Source organism: Polyodon spathula, chromosome 4 (assembly GCF_017654505.1).
Source record: "Polyodon spathula isolate WHYD16114869_AA chromosome 4, ASM1765450v1, whole genome shotgun sequence".
Classification (NCBI taxonomy): Eukaryota; Metazoa; Chordata; class Actinopteri; order Acipenseriformes; family Polyodontidae; genus Polyodon; species Polyodon spathula.
This window is the reverse complement of record NC_054537.1, coordinates 21,602,726-21,625,429: the sequence shown is the minus strand read 5'-3', so window position 1 is coordinate 21,625,429 and position 22,704 is coordinate 21,602,726. Positions and strand designations below refer to the sequence as shown.

Sequence of the window (22,704 nt, the reverse complement as noted above, 5' to 3'; positions counted from 1 at the left end):
CCCTGTTTTCTATCTAAAGAAAAGTTCCAATAGGCTTTGGGAAACTGAATGCCCAACTTGCTATACCGAAACTTAACAGTTTGCATTTGTGAAAAAAAAGAAGGTTTCCTCATTGCACTTTTTATTTTATTTTTTTATACACCATAATTCTGAGCATGCTACCTACAGTACCAGCCCATCACACAAAATAAAATAAAACTTTCCCAACCTTCCCAAATGTGAAATGTTTTGTAACTTTGCAAACACTGATACATAAAATGGACCCAAGTGCTTATTAGTATGAATTTTGCTGCATTCTGCCAAGAACAAGAATCTTTATTAAGAACATAAAATAAATAAAATGATCCAAAACACTGTTCTAAATGACAATCCAATAATCCAGACAGTGAGTCCACATTAAGCCTCACTGTACCTGTTACAGAACAGATATTCCGTACTTTCTTCAGTATGGGTTTCTGCTATTATCCCTGCACCATTATTGTTGTTGGAAGTCTTTCTCATAGTCCTGCCAGTCTCTATGTGGAAACCGAGGAAGGACTCATCTGATTCTTCGGTAAAGCCGGCTTGAAGGTACTCCACAAATGGTTCAAAGATGCCTGTCCATCTCTTCTCGACAGGCAGCCCATGCAATCCCATCTGTCTAAAATAAACATTCATTTGTTCTGTTAGTTTTTTTTAGATAGTTCACTGTTAGTCAGTGCTAAGCATGGTACCCTATATTTAGATAAGGCAAAATATAAACAGGTTCAGAAATATTTTTTATGTTTGTATTTTTTAATTTTTATGTATGTATTTAAAAAAAAAATGTCCATCATGATATTCATTTCAATTTGTATTATGCAAAAATAGCAACATACATACTGTGATAAATCCATTCCTTATTCCTTGGGATTATCAAGGTGATTGCTCTCACCCACAATCTTATCTCCAATAAATAATAAATCCAGGATTAATGAAAGCAGTTGCATTGGTTTATTTGTTTACACACTGAAAACAAACCAAACAAAACTTAACTCTTCCCAGAGTCCTCACTTAAACAGAATATCGTCCCTGACTAAACGAGGACAGGCTAAGCCTGTTTTCCCCCAACCAAAACCTGGCTTCTTTTAACTCTCGCGTTTTTGTCCTTGTGTGCTCTCCTCACACATGCCCTCTCCGTACCCCCATCATCGAACAACTCAATTGTGGTCTTTTTTATTACATGTCCTCATTTATCCATTATGACCAATTTAGCAATAAATTATCCAATTTAGGAGGCCTTTACCAACATGGCCTCCTGATATCACTATATGGAAATGCGAGCTAATCAGAACCACTAAATAAACCTTCATAAAAAAATAAAAAACATAAAAAAAGGATCAATGTGAAGCTATGCACTCTTTGAAATCTATTTCTTTGGCAAGGTTTCCATTACCAAAGAAATGGGCAAACAGGACTTGTTTACTTACAGTTGAGCAGCTGATTCTGCTTTCTCTTCATTGCCAGGTGTTTTCAAAATGCCAGTTGCCTGTAAGCCATTTCCAAATTTGCTGCTGAAAACCCCCTCAAGTGTGAAACCATTTGGAAATGTCAACTTCCCCTAAAAATACATGAATAAAATGAATGACTGTAATTTTTATAGTTTACAGTTTACCAGTTTTTTTAAATACTTTTAGTTTTTTGTTATAATGCTGTTCTCTTTGTCTTGTCAAGGTCTCCAGGACCAGGATTCAAACCAGCTCCTGATCGAATGAATCACCCTGCACTTCATGATCATGAGACTGTAATGGGAGGGGGCGGGGGGGGGGTACTAGATAAGCTTTCAAAGTTAAGGGGTTAGAAAGCTTACAGATGCACTTACTGATCTAAATGCTGCTGGTATTTAGATGTATATATAAATCATTATATCCTTCAGATGAGACTGAAAACCGAGGTCCTACTGTAAGTAAAACTGAGGTCCTACTGTAAGTGACTGCAACATTCATTGATGCATAGTTCACACCCTACTCTGTAAGTCACTTTGGATAAAAGCGTCTGCTAAATGACTAATTCATAATAATATACCTTTCCTTTGAGCATCAAGTCTTCGGTAAACTCCCCTTCATAAAGAGAATTGTCTTCAGAAAGCAAAATCCCTTTGCCCTGGGGGGGGGGGGGGGGGAATATATATATATATATATATATATATATATATATATATATATATAATATAGTTATTGTATAACTAGACACATGTGGACAACACCTAAAATAAAAACATTCCGATTTATATGCAGATGGTAGGATGAATAACAAAGGATTTAGTCAAAAAATAGTTGAAAAAAAAGTTAAAAGTGGCACTTAATACCATCTTCACTTTCCTAAGATTAAATTTCTTACCTGATTACTGTATCACCAACAAGGCTTCCTAACGAATATACATATTCAACAGTCTAATCAATAATGATCTATTGATCTATGCAGAAACAGCATCAGAAAAAGATAGAGAAAACACACAATAGGATATTAAACAGGCAAGAAATTAAATATAGACTATAGAGCTTTAGCCAAAACATTTTAGAACAATCATAGTAAAATGTTACTTACTGTCAGTTTGTCAGAGATGAAGATTCCCTCGTAGCACAAGCCGGACTGAGTGACCACAATTCCATGTCCATGTCTTTGGTCTTCCAGCCACATTCCACGATAGCTCTCCCCACTGGACCAAAACATCAGACACTGTCACAGAATGAACCTTACTGTACGTTCTATCCTACAACTACACCAAAACATGGTAATATTGACATCAAAATAGGACACATATATACTTGCCAACAGTTGGAAACTGTTCAGCGGGTTATATGCATAACAAACATTTACACCCTCAACTAAACACCACATGACCATCACAATAGTAAAAATATACATAATGAAGCCTTCTTATCTTTATATAAGTTAGTAGTGATCAGCAGACTTGTCAGCTGCACGAAGAGCAGAACATGTGGATTTCACTAACTCTACTGTGTTAAATAAGCACTTTCTTTTTATGTTGCATTGATAGATGCCATTTACATTTGCTGGAGCTGACAGGCTGACTTTATTTAATGCATATAATATCTCAGAACCTTCAATCACTACAAATTCTGTACTCAAATTATGGGAGTAACTAAATTCAATTCGTGTTCCATTGGCTCCTATATTTTACTCATAATCATACACATCAAATCATATTGCAGCAGCAGTGACTAAGCTATGCTTCTCCAATATGACAGGATATTGAACACAATCCTGCCATGAGGTGCACGAGGGTCAGCAGCCACAAAAAAAAAAAAAAAAAAAAAGACGTGAGAGCAAATGCCCTAGAGCTGTGAGGAATCTCCAGGGATATACATCATGACTTTCTTCCTATGCATCGGGACACGGGATAGTTGCTAGGAAATCGGAACTGTCCTGACCATATAGGGACTGCTGGCACGTATGCACATGTAGAATAGCTGTTGTTTATATAAGTCTAAAGATTTGGTGTTGAGTTCTAACTGTGTACAACATAGAGCTGCGTGCTGTATATATATATATATATATATATTATGATATATATATATATATATATATATATATATATACTAACTAATTATATCACTGACTGTGAAGCATGACACTTCATTGAATGAAGGGCAATGAAATGTGATGCTATTGTATTTGAAGTTGAGTACCTGTTAATGCTTTCCCAGACTCCATATCCAGTTTTCTTGTCATTTTCCCATTGGCCAATATATCTTAATGGATTGCTGTCAGTTCTGGAGCCTTCCAAAATCCCAAAGCCATGGCGCACATTGTCTTTGAAATAACCTCTGTACACTGTGTTATTGTTGTACCTAAAGAAGCAATAAGTACATAGTTATTGAATAATGCAAACATCTATAACTATGGTTAAAATGCATCCTACACATATATTTTGTATCTATTTTGTCGGTGCTGTTGACAAAAGCCAGGCCATTGACTTAGTCCCTAATGATTTTGACTACCTAACCCATGGAAACACCAGAGCCAACGGACACTATGTAATACATATCAAAGACTTGTGACATCACACAGCCTGAATGCAAACCTGACTATATGACTCTCCCTGCACACTACACAGTTGTGCCTTTACCAGGAGAGCCCCTGACTGACTTTTTAATGAGAGATACAGTAGCAGTAGTCAGTATGTTATTCATTTGCCTTGTTGCTACCTGGAAAGATACAATGTTCTATTAAATTAAGCAATGGAACCCGAAGAAGAGGGCTTTACCGTCTGGTAAGGCTCATCTCATGTCGTTAAATGTCCTGAGCCAAAGGATACGTTAAAAAATTACATATCCATGAGTAATGCAGTTTGCTCAGAATGCTATGTGTGCTTTGGTAACTTTCAGGCTTCAGTAATCACCATCCTGTTGTACTGTGATATGCTTCAGTAAAGTTGTTGAAGTTAATCAGACTGCATTCAGTTGTTTTCATTTCTTCAACTTGTCATTCAAACCAGATTAGCTACTAATGTGGTTGCTGCAGAAAAAACTATTCACACATTAAAAAAAAAATAAATCTTTATTTGCTATATTAAATTTAGCCAGACTTTCCAAGGGTGTGTTATGTACTGGAACAGAATTTTTCTTTCATCAAACAGAATAAAGGTAAAATACATGAATACTGTATCTGTGTATTTTCCAGTACATTGATTTGGAACAGTGATCATATATAGTTTGAAACATAACATTCAAGGTCCTTTACCAGAGATTAAGGCCCTTATATTGACCAATCGGGTTAAAGGAAATCAAAAATGCATTTTCCAATATTCTTTTAAAAACCATATAAAGAATATTCTATACTTACTCACAGATTCCATATCCGTGCATTCTTCCATCTTTCCAGTGACATTTGTAGCAGTCATACCCTTCTGTCTCTTTCTGAGGAATGACACAGACTCCAAACCTGAACAAGAAATACAGAACTGATTTTTTTTTTTACAGTATCTTGCATAGAAGACTTAGGAGTTGATCCTAAGTACCCTATACCCTGTTGGTATAAGCCTCAGCTGGATTCTTGAGCATTTTATATAATCAGGGATTGCATCAATCACTTATTTTTAGGGGTAATCCCAGTGCTGTAAAATACACTCAGAAAGTCCAGCTATGGCATAACCAGGAGGAATATAAATTGATTAAATCAGCCAATGTGTCAATGCCCAGATGAAGAAATCAGATTGTGCCATTGGAAATGAGATGGCACATTAACATTATCCAATATTGAATATATAGATTTTTAAAAAACCTTTGCCTTCTTACCCATGCTCTTTACCATCTCGGAAGTCCCCAGTGTAGTTCCGTTCATCATCCCATCTTAATGTACCTCTGTGATCAAAAAGTAGATTTTCATAATAATTTACTTTTCAAGGATTAATAAAACATGAAATAGCGACCAACCTTTCATTCCAATTGTCACACATGGCCAAGTAAACTGTATATAGATATGAATTCCTATGACTAAGCTGCACTACACTTTGTATTGAATAATGTATGTATGTCTGTTTTGTAAATGGAGCTTGACTCTAGGTAGAGCAGACAGTGTGCTGATGTTTGATCCTGGAGAACCGGGTTCTATATTGTGTTAAGGATGCTGATGTATCTATCCAGTAGTTCCTCACATCAAACAGTTTGGAACTCTGAAGAATACTCACTTGCCATGTGGCACCCCCTTATTCCAGTGGCCTTCATAAACCGCATTTCTTAACCTTCCTTCGTTTTTAAATGTGTATGCAGAAAAGCGAGAGGTGGGGGTGCTGCTGGGACTGTGCCCATCGACTCCTTTACCCCACAAGGGAAAGTCCCTCTTCCCAGCCAAGCACTGGCGAATGGCTTGATTCAACTTCCACTGCCACACAGCCTGAACACAAAAACAGAAATTAAAATCGACTCCTGATTTCTGACAACTTAGCTAGATCTTTGTTGTGCTTTATTTTACTTGGGTTTAAACCAACCTTCTAATTAAAACATATGTTTAATATTTGACTAATATTTAAAAGTTTCTTTTTAGAATTTCTCTCACTCTGCAATGTTACAATTAAGAGGGCGTCTGGACAACAATCTACTACCACCATCGTAACCTCCCATGGTAAAAAATAAATGAACATTGTATACATGCTTAATGAAGGCATTAAAGAGCAAGTGCAGTAAAAACATTTGCATATTAATTTTTTGGGGGGTTTTCAAGTTTATACACTGTGAGGTATTTGAATGCCATAACCCCGCCGACAAACTCCTGAGTTTTTTAACCAACTGACAAATGCCCAACTGGCCAAATAAAATGTGCTCTTAGCAAATACAGACATATGCCGCATTGAAAGTATCAGAGTACAAACATACAGACCTCATGCTGGGGCTCCTTAGCGCTTAGTGTGAACGATTCTTCTGGAGAGGTCACCTTCAGGATCCTTCTGCAGAACAATGTAGCAATACCAGAACATTTCTGAATGCAGATGTGCGATGTTATATGTGTCTGGCAATGGGTACTTTTGAATTAGATAGGACCATATGAGTACTCCATGGTAACATAGATAAGACTACAGGCCTATTTCTAACTTGTCATTTTTGTCCAAAATTTTGGAATGTGCTGTGGCAAAGTCATTTATTGAAATGTGAACTCTATGAACCTTTTCAGTCATGCTTTAGACCATTACATAGCACAGAAACAGCCCTTGTTAAAGTTGTCAATTATCTGTTTATGGATGCTGATTCTGGTGCTTTATCCATCCTGGTTCTCTTGGCTCTTAGTGTTAATCATGTCATTCTTCTTAATCATTTGGAGACCTATGTGGGGCACTGCTCTTTGTTCAGATCTTACGTGTATGACAGAAAGCAATCTTTCTCAGTGGGTGGTTATTCTTCTGCCTCTAGTCTCATATCCACAAGTGTTCCACAGGGTTCTATGCTGTGGCCTCTCTTATGCAGCAACTATATGCTGCCACTCGTGAGCTTCCACTGGATGTTTTATTTACAGATTAAACCTGGCACTAAAGTGGCTGTTTCTGTACTTTCACACTGTTTGGTTGAAATTAAATTATGGATGCAACAGAACGTTTTGCAGTTGAATTGTGAAAAGACAGAGGTAATGCTTCTTGGCTCTTCACATCAATTGCGCAAACTCGATAGCTTTAATATTATTGATGGGGATTGAAATCAGTTCAGCTCTGAAATTAGGATTCTTGGTGTCATTTTTTTACCCTTATTTAACCTTTGTCTCACATGCGGAATGTCACCAATGTGTTAATTTTTTCATCACTGTAACATTGCTCGACTATGACCTACCTGATACGGAGAAGCTAGTACATGCCTTTGTCACTTCTCGACTTGATCACTGCAATGCCTTGCTTGCAGGTGCATCAAACAATGCTCTCAGTAGGCTACAGTATGTACATAATTCTGCAGCTAGAGTTTTAACAAGAAGTAACACCTGTGAACATAACTGTTCTGGCATTATTATTATTATTATTATTTATTATTATTATTATTATTATTATTATTGCATTGGCTGTCTGTTAAGAGGAGGGATGGTTTTAACATCTTCTTGTTGACCTATAAAGCCTTGAATTTTCTGGCTCCATGTTACATTTCAGACCTTGTTATATTCCTGTCTGTAACTTACGATCCGCAGCCTCTGGACTGTTAAGTGTCCGTAAAACTGGGCTCCGCTCAAGGGGTGATCAGGACTTTTGCAGTTACATGCTCTGGAATGCTCTTCCCCTTGAAATTAAGGACTCAGGAAGTGTTGTTATTTTTAAAGCACGACTGAGAACATACATTTTTTAACTGGAATTTGCATCTACTTAAATGGTAACATTTTATTTACATTACTACTTTTTAATACTAACTGTTCTATGTGTCTGTTGTGATTTTAATTGTAAAGCGCTTTGAGATGTACCTCATGAAAAGCACTATATAAAATAAAGATTTTATATAGCGGTCTGCCCTCTGTTCAACTCCCTATAGTTCCCAGATTGTTTTTGAAGCAACAAGATACTGACCTGTGTAAGTTGATAAACACCCTCAAGGTCACAGCAAAAAAAGAGCGGTCTTTTGTTTTAGTGAGATTGCTGGTCAGAAAGACGAAAGTGGAGCAGAAGACAAGAACTGTAGTACCAGCTTCAGAACATCAAATAATTCAATAAATGTGGAAGAAAACCTAAATATAATTAAAATGAATTATAAAGGACCTATCTTAACCTGGATCACCACTGATGAAAGGAAAAGGTAAAAATCGATGAATTAATTATGGACCGAGTGTCTCAATGCGAAAAGGATTTCTCATTGACTAAAGACGCCCCAAAGTCATCGCCCTGCGGATCAGCTCTTTGAAATAAATTGAGTATTCTCTATTAAACTAAAGAATATAAAATAGTAACAGAGAATATACTTGGGGAACATAATAACAACAATATAGTGAGCTAAGAAACTGAGTAAAAGTGCTGGAATAAATAAGAACAAAGGAAACGGGTGTTAAATTTATGTGCCGTTGTGACAGACAGTGAATGAAACTGAGTCAACAATCTCCCTCCTGACCTGTGAGGACACGGTATAACAGGAACAGTATGCCCCAGACTGGATGGTTTTACTTTTCATTCCAGGGTCAGAAGGAAGTCGGCCACAAGGGGGCGAAGCCACAATACTAGAAGTTAGCGCTTTACTGCGGTAGGCGATGTGTTAGTCATGGATTGGAGGAGACGTGATTGCACTCGCTACCAAAGGGGGTATGACTGATTGTGGCCGAGTGATCTGTTCCTTTGTTATGGTTACAGATAGACCTGTAAAAGGAGTACAAATATAAAATAATTATGATTGTTTGGTTTTTTTGTTTGTTTTGTTGTTCTGTCATTGTTAGAGGTATGCACGGCCCTGGTGTAAGTGAGCAAGATTCCACGCTCTGTAATGTGGAATTGCTCTATAACTCACGTCATTAGATGTGTGTATATGCGGCATACTGTGCTTAAATAAAACTGAACTGAACTACCACCCATTATTTATACAATGTAAAGAAAATGTCACTGCTTTCTGAAAGAGGAACTGATTTAAAAGAGTACAGGTCAGCAGTGTGGACAATGACGAAGCCACGCGCTTTCTCCACATCATATAGAATGTGGACGCTGGGGAGGTGAAGGATAAATCTGCAACTGGGATTGCGTCAGTAACAGCCAGGTGAGTTTATTTGAGGTTTATGGAGAGCACCGATAAGCCCTCCCCTGAATCTCAACCTAGGCTTCTAATAAAAGAGCAGCAGTTTACCTGTTGGAGTTCTCTTCTGTTGTAAACTCAATCCAAAGAGTAGTGAGATCATAACAGTGAACATCAGATCCCTGGAAGAATAAGAACACAGGTACAGTATAATAATTTTACTTTACAAAAAATACCTATGTCATTTAGAACCTAGTATATACATGTGGCAACGTTTTTTTTTTTTCTTTTCTAATTGAGGTTTTAAACTTAGTTTCAAAACTTAATACATTAAATAAAATGAACACAGCAGCAATCCTCTTCACCAACAAAATCCCAAAATGCACTCTACAATTGTGTTGAGAATCTTTTGGTTCTCTACTTATTTGATTTTTTTTTTTTTTCAGGATATGCAATTATTTCAATTACAACACAAAGTTAAACTGTTGAATTATGTTACCTTTGCTGGATGTCATATTGTCTGATTGCAGCTAGATCACGGGAGGGAGTCTGAACTATAACATGTAAAGTGACGACGTACCAAGAATTAGCAGTAACTTTTTAAATATAGCATTGTCTTTGAAGAAAGTAAAACTTTGTTTTTCAGTTATTTAACTGCAGTCACAACAATGCCTTACTGACGGTGCTTTTACTGTGGTATCCTGTTGTAAACTTCTGCATGGGAAGATGCTTCTATTGATTGTACAGGAAATAGAGGATACAAGAGGAGACTGGAGTTGCGGAAAGCAACTGCAGTTCAGAATGAGCCATAAGAGAACTGATCAAAACTTGATAAATTTGATACAAATGTGCTGGAACTGACCCGATGCAATACCAAAACATCATCGAAGAGCAATATTCTGTCATGACTGGATCTTCCTGGAGAGACTGAGATGGGAATGTTTCTGCTTTCTTCTCTTATCCTGCGCTCAGGGGTGCGCAAAATATCCTGAGATGAAAAGAACATAGACTGATTGGTATTCATTTCATTACAATGTCAGGATGAGTACCACAGATAGCAAAACATTTCATTTTGCTAGTATACATGCAGGGTGAAAAACTATTTATATAGCCTGCAGCCCAGGAGTTCGCAGACTTTCTTAGCCACAGGCTCCCTGTGACATTAAGCATCCTAACTGAGAATCTCCTCCTGTCAAGAACTTCTACCATAAAGCCACACATTGGCAGAAATCCTGCATTTGTTTATATATATATATACAAAGTGCAGTAATAGCTTGCCCCACGCAGCCAAAGGGAACATTTCTTTTTTAGCGTCATTTGGGAGAACATTTTTGTATGTGCATCTTGCAGACCCCCAGGGGTCTCCAGTCTGCAGTTCGGGAACCACCGCTCTTGCCTAAGTCCGGAATCCAGGTGTCTGTACACAAATATTGATGCAAATGCAGGGTAATGTGAACATTTAATAAGTTAATCACTTTCCTACTTTACTGCGTTTTCAGTTAGAAACAGACTAGAGCAATTTGTGTTTTTTTTTTGTGGTTTTAATTTGACCCTGCATTTTTTCTCTGTTTTCTGGCATTTAATCATAACTCCAAATACACTATTGCAGTAGCAAAAGTGTTATATTTCTAGGGGCCCTTTTTAATTGAATTCCATTTAGAATGTGTCTCTGGAAGGTTTGATTATATGTCACCACAGAACAGGGAAATAACAAGGATGTTGTTGAACGTTGAGTACAGATTTTAGACAGGCATACCGTTACTTTGCGTTCCAGTGATTTCCACAGGGCCTTAGTGACGGAGGCCTCATCCAGAACCTGGCTGATATACTTCTGTAGGTCAACAAATCCCTTGAGAGCATCGCTGATGCCTTCACTGCCTGCATTCTGAAACCAGACAAAGCTTCTTTAATACAGTTTTATCAAATGTATTTCAGTTTGTTAACTGACTGTTAAACCACAACATATTCTTACCCTCCCCAGACCTCCAAGGTAGGTGTTAGTAAGTAATCACAATCCGCACCTCTAGCTCCAGTTGTTTCTGCTAATTTACACATCCATCCTAATAAGTTTGTGGCTTGTATAGACACACTTTACACTTATCAAATATCAAAATGCTAACAACTGGTATTATCCACCCTGCAGATTTTTTGGGGCTTGCTCCTTCTTTGAGTTTCACTTTGTTGTTGCTTTATTTCCATGTCAATAGTTTAGCACAAAAACAGCTTCTGCAAAAAACAATGTAACCAAACAGAACAGTACCTTATACGTTGTCTCGTGCAATCGTGTGAGGATGAGGGTGTATTGGTTCACCTGCTCTCTGATTCGCTCATGGAGGATCCTGTACAAACTGACTGAGTTTTCTGCTTTTTGTGAATTGGTGAGAAATGTATTTAGGTTCACTTTATTCTTCTTAAAATAACTGCTGCAGATTTAAAACAATAAGACTGATTTGAGAAATCATAACTTACTGTTGTAACAGTTTCATATGTGGATATATTAATGGTTTCACAATGGTATGAACCAATACACAATGGTAGTCCTTCACAGGGTTATTATCATCATAACATGTTTTGATTCATGCCAGTATTTCAACAGTAGTTTCTTACATTACGAGGAATGGTAATATACATCCTCACAAAGGTTCAAAAAACAAAATAGAAATGACAACAGTAAATATAATATTCATACATAATACAATTTGTTTTTCACTTTAAAATTACATAAGGATTGCTTATAATTACCCAGTTACTCCTGTTAGAGACTGCAAGTTCAATGAAAAAGGAAGATCTTAAATTATAATTAATTTAACTCCATACCATGTGTTTTTGGCGAGATAGTCAAACCCTCCGACCACCACAAAGTTTGTAAAAGACGAGAAGTATCTAAAAAGTAAGAAAAGGATAACAACCTGTTACTTTTGACACAATAACACACAATGTAAGCAATTTTCCATTTTTTAACACAACTGCAATAAGAGCCAATTATTACAAGCTTTATGTGATATAAATTAGGTGATATAAATATTAACTTTGAAGCCACTTACTCGTTAAACTACACAGCAATTACTTTTCAAACATATAATAAAATTAAGAGTGTAGGGTCATCATCCAACATTTCGTGGTAAACAGAGACATCCTGATGATATTCCAGAACAGAAAATAAAGCTATCGTACATACTGATGTGTGACGAAAGGATACAGGAGATTTTAGAATAAATCGGAAAACATCTTTTAACTCCTGAATGTCTGTTTAAATCGTATTGGCCTTTAGCAGCTTTTGCTGCTAACAGCTGTCACAGAGCAGCAGTCTCATTTTCTATAATTCATTATTATATGTATACCCACAGACATGTGAAAATGTGGTGGTAACCCATCTACATTTTGTGTGTGTGTGTGTGTGTGTGTGTGTGTGTGTGTGTGTGTGTGTGTGTGTGTGTGTGTGTGTGTGTATGTGTGTGTGTGGGGTGTAGTTTGGGATTACAAGACCTCGAGCATTTTCCATACTTACTGTATGTAGACTTCCAGGACTCTTGTTTTGTTGCTGATGATGTAAATGTCCTGGAGACTGACAGGCTTGTCTTGTTGTATAAACTGCTTTAATGTTTTACACGTCTCTCCCGTCTGGTCCCAAAGCGCGTGGAATTTCTCATTCAACTTCAGGAGCTGCGTCTTCTGGCTGTGCCATTTCTGATCAACTGTATCTTTAAAAGAAAAAAAGAAGAAATCACTTTATCCCAGTGCATGCAAAGGACTGAATGAAAGTTTGGATAATTTAGATCAGGCTAGGTTTAGCAAGATCTTGAACTAAAGCTACAGTGTACTGCTTTTTAAATGTGCTTCAGTTCTGCAATTATCATAAAATAAACAGTTTAATACTACAGTTAAAGTGCAGCTGCAACACGACTTTTAATATATATATATATATATATATATATATATATAAGATATATATATTATATATATATATAGATATATATATAAATTAAACTTTGACTAGTCCCCAGCAAGAGTACTAGGGGATAGATCATACAAGTATTTGGTATATATGTGCTTACTATGATGCAGGAGATGCTGGAGGACACTTGTGTTTATATCAGCCAAGTAGTCCAGGAATGCCTTGTCAGTCTCCACCAGGGATCTGGCAGCAGATTTTTCCTTTAACAACAAAGTCCAGATATTTGAAGCTATTCTCATAATAGCGAACTACATGTAATTTCATGAAAATGTAGACTTGTATGTTCGCTACTAGTTGTCAAACTCAGAGGGTAGTTTACCTTATTGTGGTTCTTTAGTCTTTCTGATGAGTAAGTGGTGAGGTTATATTAAAATTGGGTGTTTCAAACTGGGTAGAGGTTAAATCATTGTCATGTGTTACATGGTACTGCATTTATTCAAAATGGTTCAGGGTTAACCTCAAATATGAGAAAAAGAAGAGTTTTTTCATTTCATCAAGCTTCTTCTCTGAAAGGAGATGACTTGCACCAATTTTGAAATACCTATTCAAAATAAAATATATTCCAATTTTTTTAAAAAAGTATTTCTACTACATTTTTTTTTTACTTAACATCATGCCTCACTAAGATAACGATTCATTATCAAAACACTATATTAACATGTACTTAAGCTCTGCATACAAACACATTCTACCAATATGAGTAATACTGAATACTATTGCAAATAATATAAGGTGTTGCAGAAACATTTCATTACTGTCCATTTTCTTATGGTCTTATTTGATAATTTTGGACAACGTGTGCCCTTATTCCACTGTACTACAATGTTAAGACATGGCTTGTTTTATATTATACTTATATTTTCATATTACATTTCCATTAGACCAGTATATTAAAGTCGAATGAACGTGCACGTTAAACATAACCTGAATTGGCAGTGCAAAATCCAGGCCAATAATCATATAAAACAATGGAATACAGAATTACTTAAATTACTTTTTAAGGCATTAGCAACATATACATCTGTCAGTGGGATGCATCTTGTTTGCATAATGATTTAAAATGCTATCCATGCAGCTAAGAGTTATATAATGTGAATGGTACTTTGAACTGGGATCCCGCTGGGGCAGGTGAAGAGGAAGAGAACAGAGGGGAGAAACTTGTGGAGCGCTGGCTGGAATTGCCAGGATGCGACATGAGGACTGGCAGCAGGAAGCTGAGATTGCCAGCAATTTTCATCTGATCTTAGGAGGAAGGAATCTTAAAAAAAACAAAAAAAAACAAACAAACAAAAAAAAAACAGACTTCAGACATTTTAGGTAAACACAACAACTTGATATCCGTCCCGATAGGATATGCTGATAGGCTATCACTATTGTGATCAGTTTTTAAGTGTATTTATACAAGGTTTCCCTGTTTTAGTGTCACAAGTGACCAAATGTAGTTATGGGGAAACATTTTTTTGTAGTAAGTATTGTCACTAACTGTTTATTGCACTTATTGTTCTATTTCACTTGTTTGAGTGATGTTTGATTGATTTTGTTTTTATTGTTTTTACTCCTTTTGGTTTATGAGGGAGAAGCAGCACACTGTTGGAATGGCGGTTTTTGTTTTGTTTGTATTACAGCACAGGGACTTACATAGATAAATTGGCCACTAATTGACAGACCATCCACGACTGAAATTTATCCTGCTATTAACAGCCTTACCTACCCTATATAAACTGGTACTTCGGTACACCAGTCAGAGAAACATGGGAAGCCAAAGGAAGGAGTTTGGTTGACTTAGGAACTGTTGTGGCGATCCAGGAATTGCAGAGAAGGTTTTGGAATCGGCCAAGAGCAGATGGGAGATGAAAAGAAGGACCTATGAATGAATAAGCGAAAAAATACACAACATATGGAAAGTACTCGTTTCTTGGGAAGTTTGAAGGTTTAGGGTACCCAAAAGGACTTTGAGACGATTGTACAAGGGGACAAATTTTATGAGCTGTATACCAGCCCCTTGGTTGTAATGGTGCCTGCGAGTCTTGGGGTTTCCAGCGGCTGATAGGAAGTGGGTCTGTTTCGACCATGGATGATCTTCATGTGTCTGGTTTCATGGAGGAGTGTGAGAGAATGTAAGCAAAATTAGTGAAACTGCAATGTATGAAAATGTATGTGCTGTGAGAGCTGTGTGAAAGTGTTGTGCAACTATTCAGCAGTCATGGGATCTCAGTGACTTTACCAGGGTGCATGTGCAATCGGCTTGTGCCTCAAGGTAGTGGCTGCATTTACCAATGTGTCCACCTAGGCAATCTCACTCTTTTTTGCATTGGCCAATGGATCGAATGTTTTTGGAAGATGAGAGCTTTTAAACATGCATAACATGCTGTCAGATAGCAAACCATACTGTACCCATGGTCTTTTAATCCTAGTTTATAATGGAGGGGAGAATTATAAAAGTTTTCCTACCAGTAATTTTAATGGGTTTTAGAGCCTGGGTACTTGAATCTTACTCAAAATACTATTGTGACAGAAAGTTACACAATATAAACAAGTGATTTCTTTCACACAGTAAAAGATTTAGGCGATCACAAGATCCTCCCACTATTAGCTTCCCACCATGTAGAATGTAGAAATTCCAACATATTACATAACCACCCAAGCAGAAGTCAGCCTGGCGGACTAAGATAAGTGATTAGATTCTGGCTTAGCATTCATTGATGATCTGAAAATATTGTATCTTTTGGAGCTGAGACCAGTCTCTGTAAAGTTGAATGTGTTTTTCATGCAGACTTAACATTGACAAACAACCAAAATCGTTCTGTATTCATCGAGAGAGCTGTCTAGATGCTCTACGGAAATGCCTGAGTCATGTTTTACAGTTAAGTTACAAATTATATAGGGAAAATGCAGCAGTGGTTTTAAAAATGCATCATATTAAAGCTTTCTATTCTGGAAAAAATAAAAATAAATCTGCCAATTTTACTGTATCAAAAGAATTAAAAATCTATTATTACAGGAGTTTAATCCTTGTACTGTCGTCTTGTTACCATGTGGTTTGATCTAACAACTATTTTTAGTATCTCATTTACACATGTTAGATGCCATTTTAGTACTGGACAGCTGATATGTGACCTGGTTTTTGGATGTGTTTCTATTTTGAGGAACCAACTTCTAGATGGGCGAGCTAAGCCAGGTATTGACAGTGCAGTAACAGTATTTCCACGATACCTACCTATCTAAACAGAATTGATTTAAAAACTAAAATTACAGGTATGTCATTCTCAACCACAGCTGTAAATTCTAAATTATGACGTATAGCAACAATATGTATAGAATAGCATAGAATAAGAAATGGCAAAGAAGTGTTTAATTAAAATTGAGTAAGTGGTATTTAAGACCTACAGTATATGTCATTAGGTAAGGTGTTAGTAGCTTGATAAAGTGTATTAAAATAACTGAATTAAAGTATGTGTGGAAGAACATCCTGTGTTTACGGTACTTGTAAAACTATAAGGGTCACAGATGGTTTTACAGTCAACCTCCATATATCTCCAGACTTTAAAATTCTCAATAACTAAATAACATTAATACCAAGTTGCATCACACTTTAATAAGATTTTTTACATGCAAAAGTGTGACATTGAAATGGACACATATAGGGACAGATAGACAAAATTATTTATCATTAAATTCTAATGCTCTAAGTATATGGTCAAAATGGTAGTCAACCTTCTAACTAGGGAAGCATTTTAAGTCTTTGCAAAAAGTGTCAGTACTCAACAGCCATGACTATACTTGCAGATGTAATTATCCATTTGGATTGACTGAGCACATCTCAACATGTTGTAATCTATACTATGGCCATACCTACAACTTGCAAAATAAAATGTACACTAGGAACTCAGGCTGCCACCGACATGGTGCTGCAGCTAAGTCTGGAAATTCAATGGCTGTTTGTCTTAAAAACGAACTGTTATACAATAAAATCCACTTAGAAAAATACCATTTTTTTTTGTTTCGAATGTAATCTAGGTGATTTCCATTACATGAGAGTAGATGTTAAAACTTCATGCTGATTTGAACTCGGCTCTCGCCAAGATAAGCACCAACTAAGACGTAGCTTTACAATAAACTAATGTGATCCATCTGGATCTCCATCCATTTGCGTTGCTTTTTATCTGATGATGTAGATATCCTTCTGTACAATACAAAGGAATTATATTTTGTGAGATATACATAACATTTTTAGAAATTGTTACAAGTTTCATTGGCGAGATGTAGTGACTTTAGAGCTCTGTAAACATAAAACTACTCAAACATACTTAAAAGTTGTAAGACAGATATGTGGTGGACAAAAATATATTTATTTATATTGATGATTACTGGGATAATGTTGCACATTCTTTCTCCTTTCTGCAGATAGCAACCAGAGAGCAGAGCTCAGCTAATTGAACCAGTTAAAAAATCTTACAACACGTTAGCCGACATGGTGTGCAGAGGCTTGTATGTATTAATCTAATAAAATTCTGTTGCATACACAACAGTACAAGCCCAATTCCTGTTTCTCTCTTATGCTGTAAAATTGCCAGGGGTGAGCAGAAAAGAAAACAAAGATCCAGCCACTTACTTGGCAGTCAATTGGACTGCTCCATAGCAACTGCATGCATGAAAAAAACCAAAAAAAAACAAACTACATTTTTAAAAAGTACAAATACAGTACAACATTCAGTAGTGAGGCGCCACTGTGTGTCAAAATCCCATTCCAAATAAGTTAAATATAAACAGCAGAAAAACTGGTAAGGGTTTCTATTAATACTTTTCAGTTGTGGAAATAACTGCTATTGTTTGCAACTAGAGGTAGATGCTTAGTGACTTATGCAAAAGGCTAGAGCCAGGACATACAAAACTGGACCCAGAGATTGGTCGTGTCAAGGACACCTATCACATAGTTAACTTGAGCTCTTATTTTCAGAGACATCAGATACACTGTCAAGCCATAATCACGTAGCAGACCCTGATATCAGTGTTGTACAGTCTTCTGTTAGCAACCAATCCCCAGATACAAGTAGTTCTACAGAACAAATCAAAACCACTTTCCCTACACAGGATGAAGGTACCTGGAGAGCCTGGAGGTTTTCCAGGTGTAGTCGCAGACTGCGTAAATACCTTAACTATTCAAAACGCCATAGTACTGGGTTTCACAAATTGCTAGCAACCAGAGAGCAGAGTTCAACTAACTGACCCAGTTACAATTAATTACGCAGCAGTTATTTTTGCTTATGAAAATCTCCAGTTGACCATGGAGCAGCTTGTTGGTGTTTCTGGATGACCAAACTGTTTCTATTGCCTTCCAGGGACCGAATGGACAACATGCAGCAATCACAGAGCTACTAATCAGACAAGGCGAGGCCTTTTCAAGGTTGAGAGATACTGGGGTGCCTTGTTGCAAAGTGAGTGGGCCTCAAGTCAATCTATACTCCATCCTTGTGGATTATCAAATTTAAGACCTGAGGTACACCCACCCCTCGTTATATTGCCCCTCACTGTACTGCGGATCTGGATATATCGCGGTTCTGGAGTTGGCTCTCCATTTACTGTCTAACTGTGTATGCCTCAGCTGCAGTATACATAGGCTCTTAGAATTACTGTACGTTTTATTTTGCAATGCACATTGCAAACAGAAATATATAAAACAATTAAAAACAAAACATTAATATTGTACTGTTGTCATATACACATATTGCACAATAACAAAGCAAATTAAATATCTACTTGCTGAAGTGGTTTATATTTTATCCTACGAGGTGTTCACTTGTGGCAGCAATGAACTAGCACAAGTCACAAGGCAATGACATCTGCTCCCTAGCAACAAGCCTCCTATGTAGGGAATGGATTCTTTCAATGCAGCGGGTTTGTTCATTTGTGAAAGGAGAGGAAGACTCATGAAATTAATTGGAGACTGAAGTTGATGAGAAGCAATTACCCTCTGCTGTACGAAATAAAATGGTCTGCTGCTTTTTATATGAAAAATTTGAAAAAGCAGGTTGCGTAGAGCATTAATACTGGACCCAGATGCCACTGATAAAACTGGGAAGTGGTTGTACATTATTTGTTAGGCTATTTGTTTTTGTATGGGTCTCTCTCTATGTCACAGCCCTTGATATATAGCGGATTTATACTGGACCCCCAACACCCGCGATATATCGAGTGGGTGGTATATTTATTTATTTTACAGGATTAATGATATAACTGCACTTTAGTCAATACCAATTCAGCTGTATGTAAAACTCTAACTGGTTGTTTACTGTAATACAGGTATGGTGTAAGGTATTTGAACTAGCCACACATTTTGCATTAACTAATAAAAGTTAAAGGCTTCACTGCAGATATTTTGGAGCTGTAGCTATTTGGTGGAACTGCTGTAAGTGAAAGTAACTGACTGAACTGTGGAAATTGTAGTCTAGGGTTCTATGGTGGAGTGTCCCGCCCTTATATTTTATGTGTGTGTGTGTGTGTGTGTGTGTGTGTGTGTGTGTGTTTGTGCTCTTCTTCTTCTTCTTCTTCTTCTTCTAATTCTTATAAAATTCTGATTTTATGTAAATATGACCGGTGAAAAGCCTTATTTAATTGTATTATTATTGTTTACGGCAGAAACTTTTTTTTTTGTTTCACTGGCTTGGGACATTGAGAGTCAAAATGGCGAAAGTGCTGAGTTTACCGTGGCTAGCTCCGTTCGACTGTGTATCAGACTCAACCAGTCTCGGGCGCAGATGGGAACAATGGCTAAATTAATTTATGCTGCTTAGAAATGCTTCAGGAGTCACTGTGTCAACTCAAAAGCAACCTTTCTTGCTGCACATTGGAGGCATCTCCAAGATGTATTTTCGACTTTAGGAGGGAGAGAAAACGTTGAAGGGCCAACTCCATGGGTTTCTCTGCTAGTAGTAGTTCCGAAGAAAGATAGGGAAATATGAATTTATGTGGATATGCGGAGGGTGAACAAGGCTGTAGTTTGCAAACAATACCCAATACCTACAGTTGATTAGATTTTACATAACAGCAATTAAGGGAGGTTTGGTGGCAAAATATTGATGAGAAAGTTGAGCAACTTATCAAAACCCATCATGTATGTCAACTGGTTGGACAGCCATAAAAGCAAGAACCAACAGTACATTCTGAAATACCAGATGTACAGTGGAAAGTAATTGCAGTGGATCTATGCGTACCATTTCAGTCAAGTGAACATTTGCTGGTGAATGTGGATGGATGGAAGTAGGAACTCTGAAGAATACTTTGTCTTCGACCATCATTAGTAGCCTACACAATACGTTTGCCACCCATGATTTGCCTGAAGTTATCGTTACAGACAATGTTCCTGCATCGACGAGCTACTGCATATTGACCTCAAACTAATAGAGAGGTAGATAGGCAGAACAGAACTTTGTCTGAAGCTATGCACAGGGGAAAGAATGGCAGGAAGAACTACCTGTATTAATTTTAGCTTACAGAAACACGACACATGCAGTGATGGGGTAAAGCCCACTTAAATTACAGGGTGTAACAATTTTTTTTTTTTTTTTGGTTCCTGGGTAGTAAGTGTTATTTCCTAATTGCTTATGCCTCAAAAGTATGGAAAATGGCTATCATTCCCCAAAAACTTTGCTTTTGTGACCAGGACAGTGATATTTTGAAATTTACCTATTTTCCAGAACATTCCAGATAGATTCAGTGCTGAGTAAACTTGGAGTAACTTCTAGAACTTTCTAGAACTTTCCAGTAAAATAAATAGTAGTATAAATACAGGGGCCTTAGGCCCACCAGTTAACTTTAGTTCCAGCTGCCTAAGTGGATACATATCTGCATTTTTCTGAGATGGCAGCAAGAGGCTGCAATGGTAGCATTCCTGATGGGTCTCCAAGGCGGTTTTATCAAGTTTCCCTGCTATCTTTGCCTTTGGGACAGCAGGGACACCAAGGCGCACTACCACAGGCGGGACTGGCCACAGCAGACCAAGTTCTCTGTGGGGAGGAACAATGTCAAGTGGGAGCCACTGGTGGACCCCCGGAAGGTGCTGATGCCACCACTGCACATCAAATTGGGCCTTATGAAACAATTTGTCAGAGCTCTAGATAAGGAGTCGGCAGCCCTTAAGTACCTTCAAGACTTCTTCCTTAAGCTGTCTGAGGCAAAGGTCAAAGCCGGTGTCTTCGTCAGACCACAGATAAAGAAGATCCTGGAGGGCAATGAATTCCCCAAGAAGCTCACTAGTAAGGAAAAAGCGGCTTGGAACAGCTTTGTCGCAGTGGTTCGGGGCTTTCTGGGCAATCACAAGGCCGAAAACTATGTGGAGCTGGTTGAGACTCTGGTGAAGAACTACAGCACAATGGGCTGTAGGATGTCCCTCAAAGTCTATATCCTTGATGCTCATCTTGATAAATCCAAGGAGAACATGGGAGCGTACTTGGAGGAGCAAGGCGAGCACTTCCACCAGGATATACTGGACTTTGAACGCAGCTACCAAGGACAGTATAACGAGAACATGATGGGAGACTACATTTGGGGGCTGATTCGTGAAAGTGATTTACAGTATAATCGTAAATCCCGAAAAACTACTCACTTCTAAATCTTTTGCAGTCATTTTTGTATTACTTTAGTATAAATACATGTTAATTTGGATTCATATGTTGTTTTTTTCTGACTTTATGTGAAAGAAAAGACCGTTTTCTCATTTGAAATAGGTAAATTTCTAAATATCACTGTCCTGGTTACAAAAGCAAAGTTTGTGGGGAATAATAGCCATTTTCTATACTTTTGAGGCATAAGCAATTAGGAAATAACACTTACTACCCAGGAACAAAAATTGTGTTACATAGTGTTATTGTTCAATCAGAAGCTGAGAACAAATTTGCCTCAATCTGATTAGTCTGTCAACAGGTTTCAACAGGACGGAAACTAGAATGACATTGTAGCAGGGAGAGATCTGTGCTGACTCTGCTGGCGTGTTCACAGGGCTGCAGGAAGAGGGCGGCAGTCGTCCAACAACCGCCTGTGAGTCATGGCAGTGACACGGGGAGGTGGGAAAGTGGGTGTGTGGACTTTCCCCCTCTCTGAATGGCTGAGAGGCGAGTCTTGGGAGATTGTTAGCCCTATAAAATAATGCTCTGCTGTTTCTTCAGGTCTGCCCTTTAAACGCGCCGAGAATGCGGAAGCGCTGGTCGAGGACCGAGAACCAGTCAGGATAAATTGAAACTGAGTGTGTCAAAGCGAGACAGTGAGAGCGGGGAACCCTTGGGCAGACCCCGGATATTATAACAGAGCAGGCTTGTTAGCTGGCAGTGTAGGATGGTGATCCGGGTAGCGGCGACTAGGATATAGCTGTCAAGTGCAGCACCTTTTCTTTGTAGTTTTGTTACTGTTTTATTTTCCCTGTTTCTTTGTGCCTTCTGTTTTGAATTATTGTTTCGAAGCACCTGCAAGGGTGCCGGTATTGTGTACCTTCGATTGGTATGCCTGTGGTTCTGTTTACCATCGTTGGTAAATCAGACCACGGACCCACAGCGCCATCTGCGGGCTAAAAGAAAAATAGCACCCCAAAATAAAACTGGG

The 22,704-nt window shown here is 37.7% G+C and overlaps 1 protein-coding gene across 7 annotated transcripts in view; it reads right to left on the bottom strand.

Annotated features, from left to right (window-relative positions):
* LOC121314309 (ALS2 C-terminal-like protein) overlaps positions 1 to 22,704 on the bottom strand; it is a 36,868-nt gene that overhangs the window by 9,685 nt on the left and 4,479 nt on the right. For 5 of the 7 annotated variants that reach the window (XM_041247420.1, XM_041247424.1, XM_041247425.1 and 2 more), the window contains 18 exons: positions 14,825 to 14,977; positions 14,216 to 14,371; positions 13,214 to 13,313; positions 12,667 to 12,859; positions 11,976 to 12,041; positions 11,419 to 11,581; positions 10,915 to 11,043; positions 10,021 to 10,146; positions 9,270 to 9,340; positions 6,361 to 6,427; positions 5,672 to 5,877; positions 5,280 to 5,345; positions 4,828 to 4,926; positions 3,672 to 3,833; positions 2,566 to 2,677; positions 2,044 to 2,121; positions 1,449 to 1,579; positions 413 to 640 (listed from right to left, as the gene is read on the bottom strand). In XM_041247420.1, coding sequence (XP_041103354.1) covers positions 413 to 640; positions 1,449 to 1,579; positions 2,044 to 2,121; positions 2,566 to 2,677; positions 3,672 to 3,833; positions 4,828 to 4,926; positions 5,280 to 5,345; positions 5,672 to 5,877; positions 6,361 to 6,427; positions 9,270 to 9,340; positions 10,021 to 10,146; positions 10,915 to 11,043; positions 11,419 to 11,581; positions 11,976 to 12,041; positions 12,667 to 12,859; positions 13,214 to 13,313; positions 14,216 to 14,350 — 2,132 coding nt within the window. In that variant the 5' untranslated portion in view covers positions 14,351 to 14,371; positions 14,825 to 14,977. The remainder of the gene's footprint in view (positions 1 to 412; positions 641 to 1,448; positions 1,580 to 2,043; positions 2,122 to 2,565; positions 2,678 to 3,671; positions 3,834 to 4,827; positions 4,927 to 5,279; positions 5,346 to 5,671; positions 5,878 to 6,360; positions 6,428 to 9,269; positions 9,341 to 10,020; positions 10,147 to 10,914; positions 11,044 to 11,418; positions 11,582 to 11,975; positions 12,042 to 12,666; positions 12,860 to 13,213; positions 13,314 to 14,215; positions 14,372 to 14,824; positions 14,978 to 22,704) is intronic. The other 2 variants (XM_041247421.1, XM_041247419.1) reach the window with 2 other exon arrangements.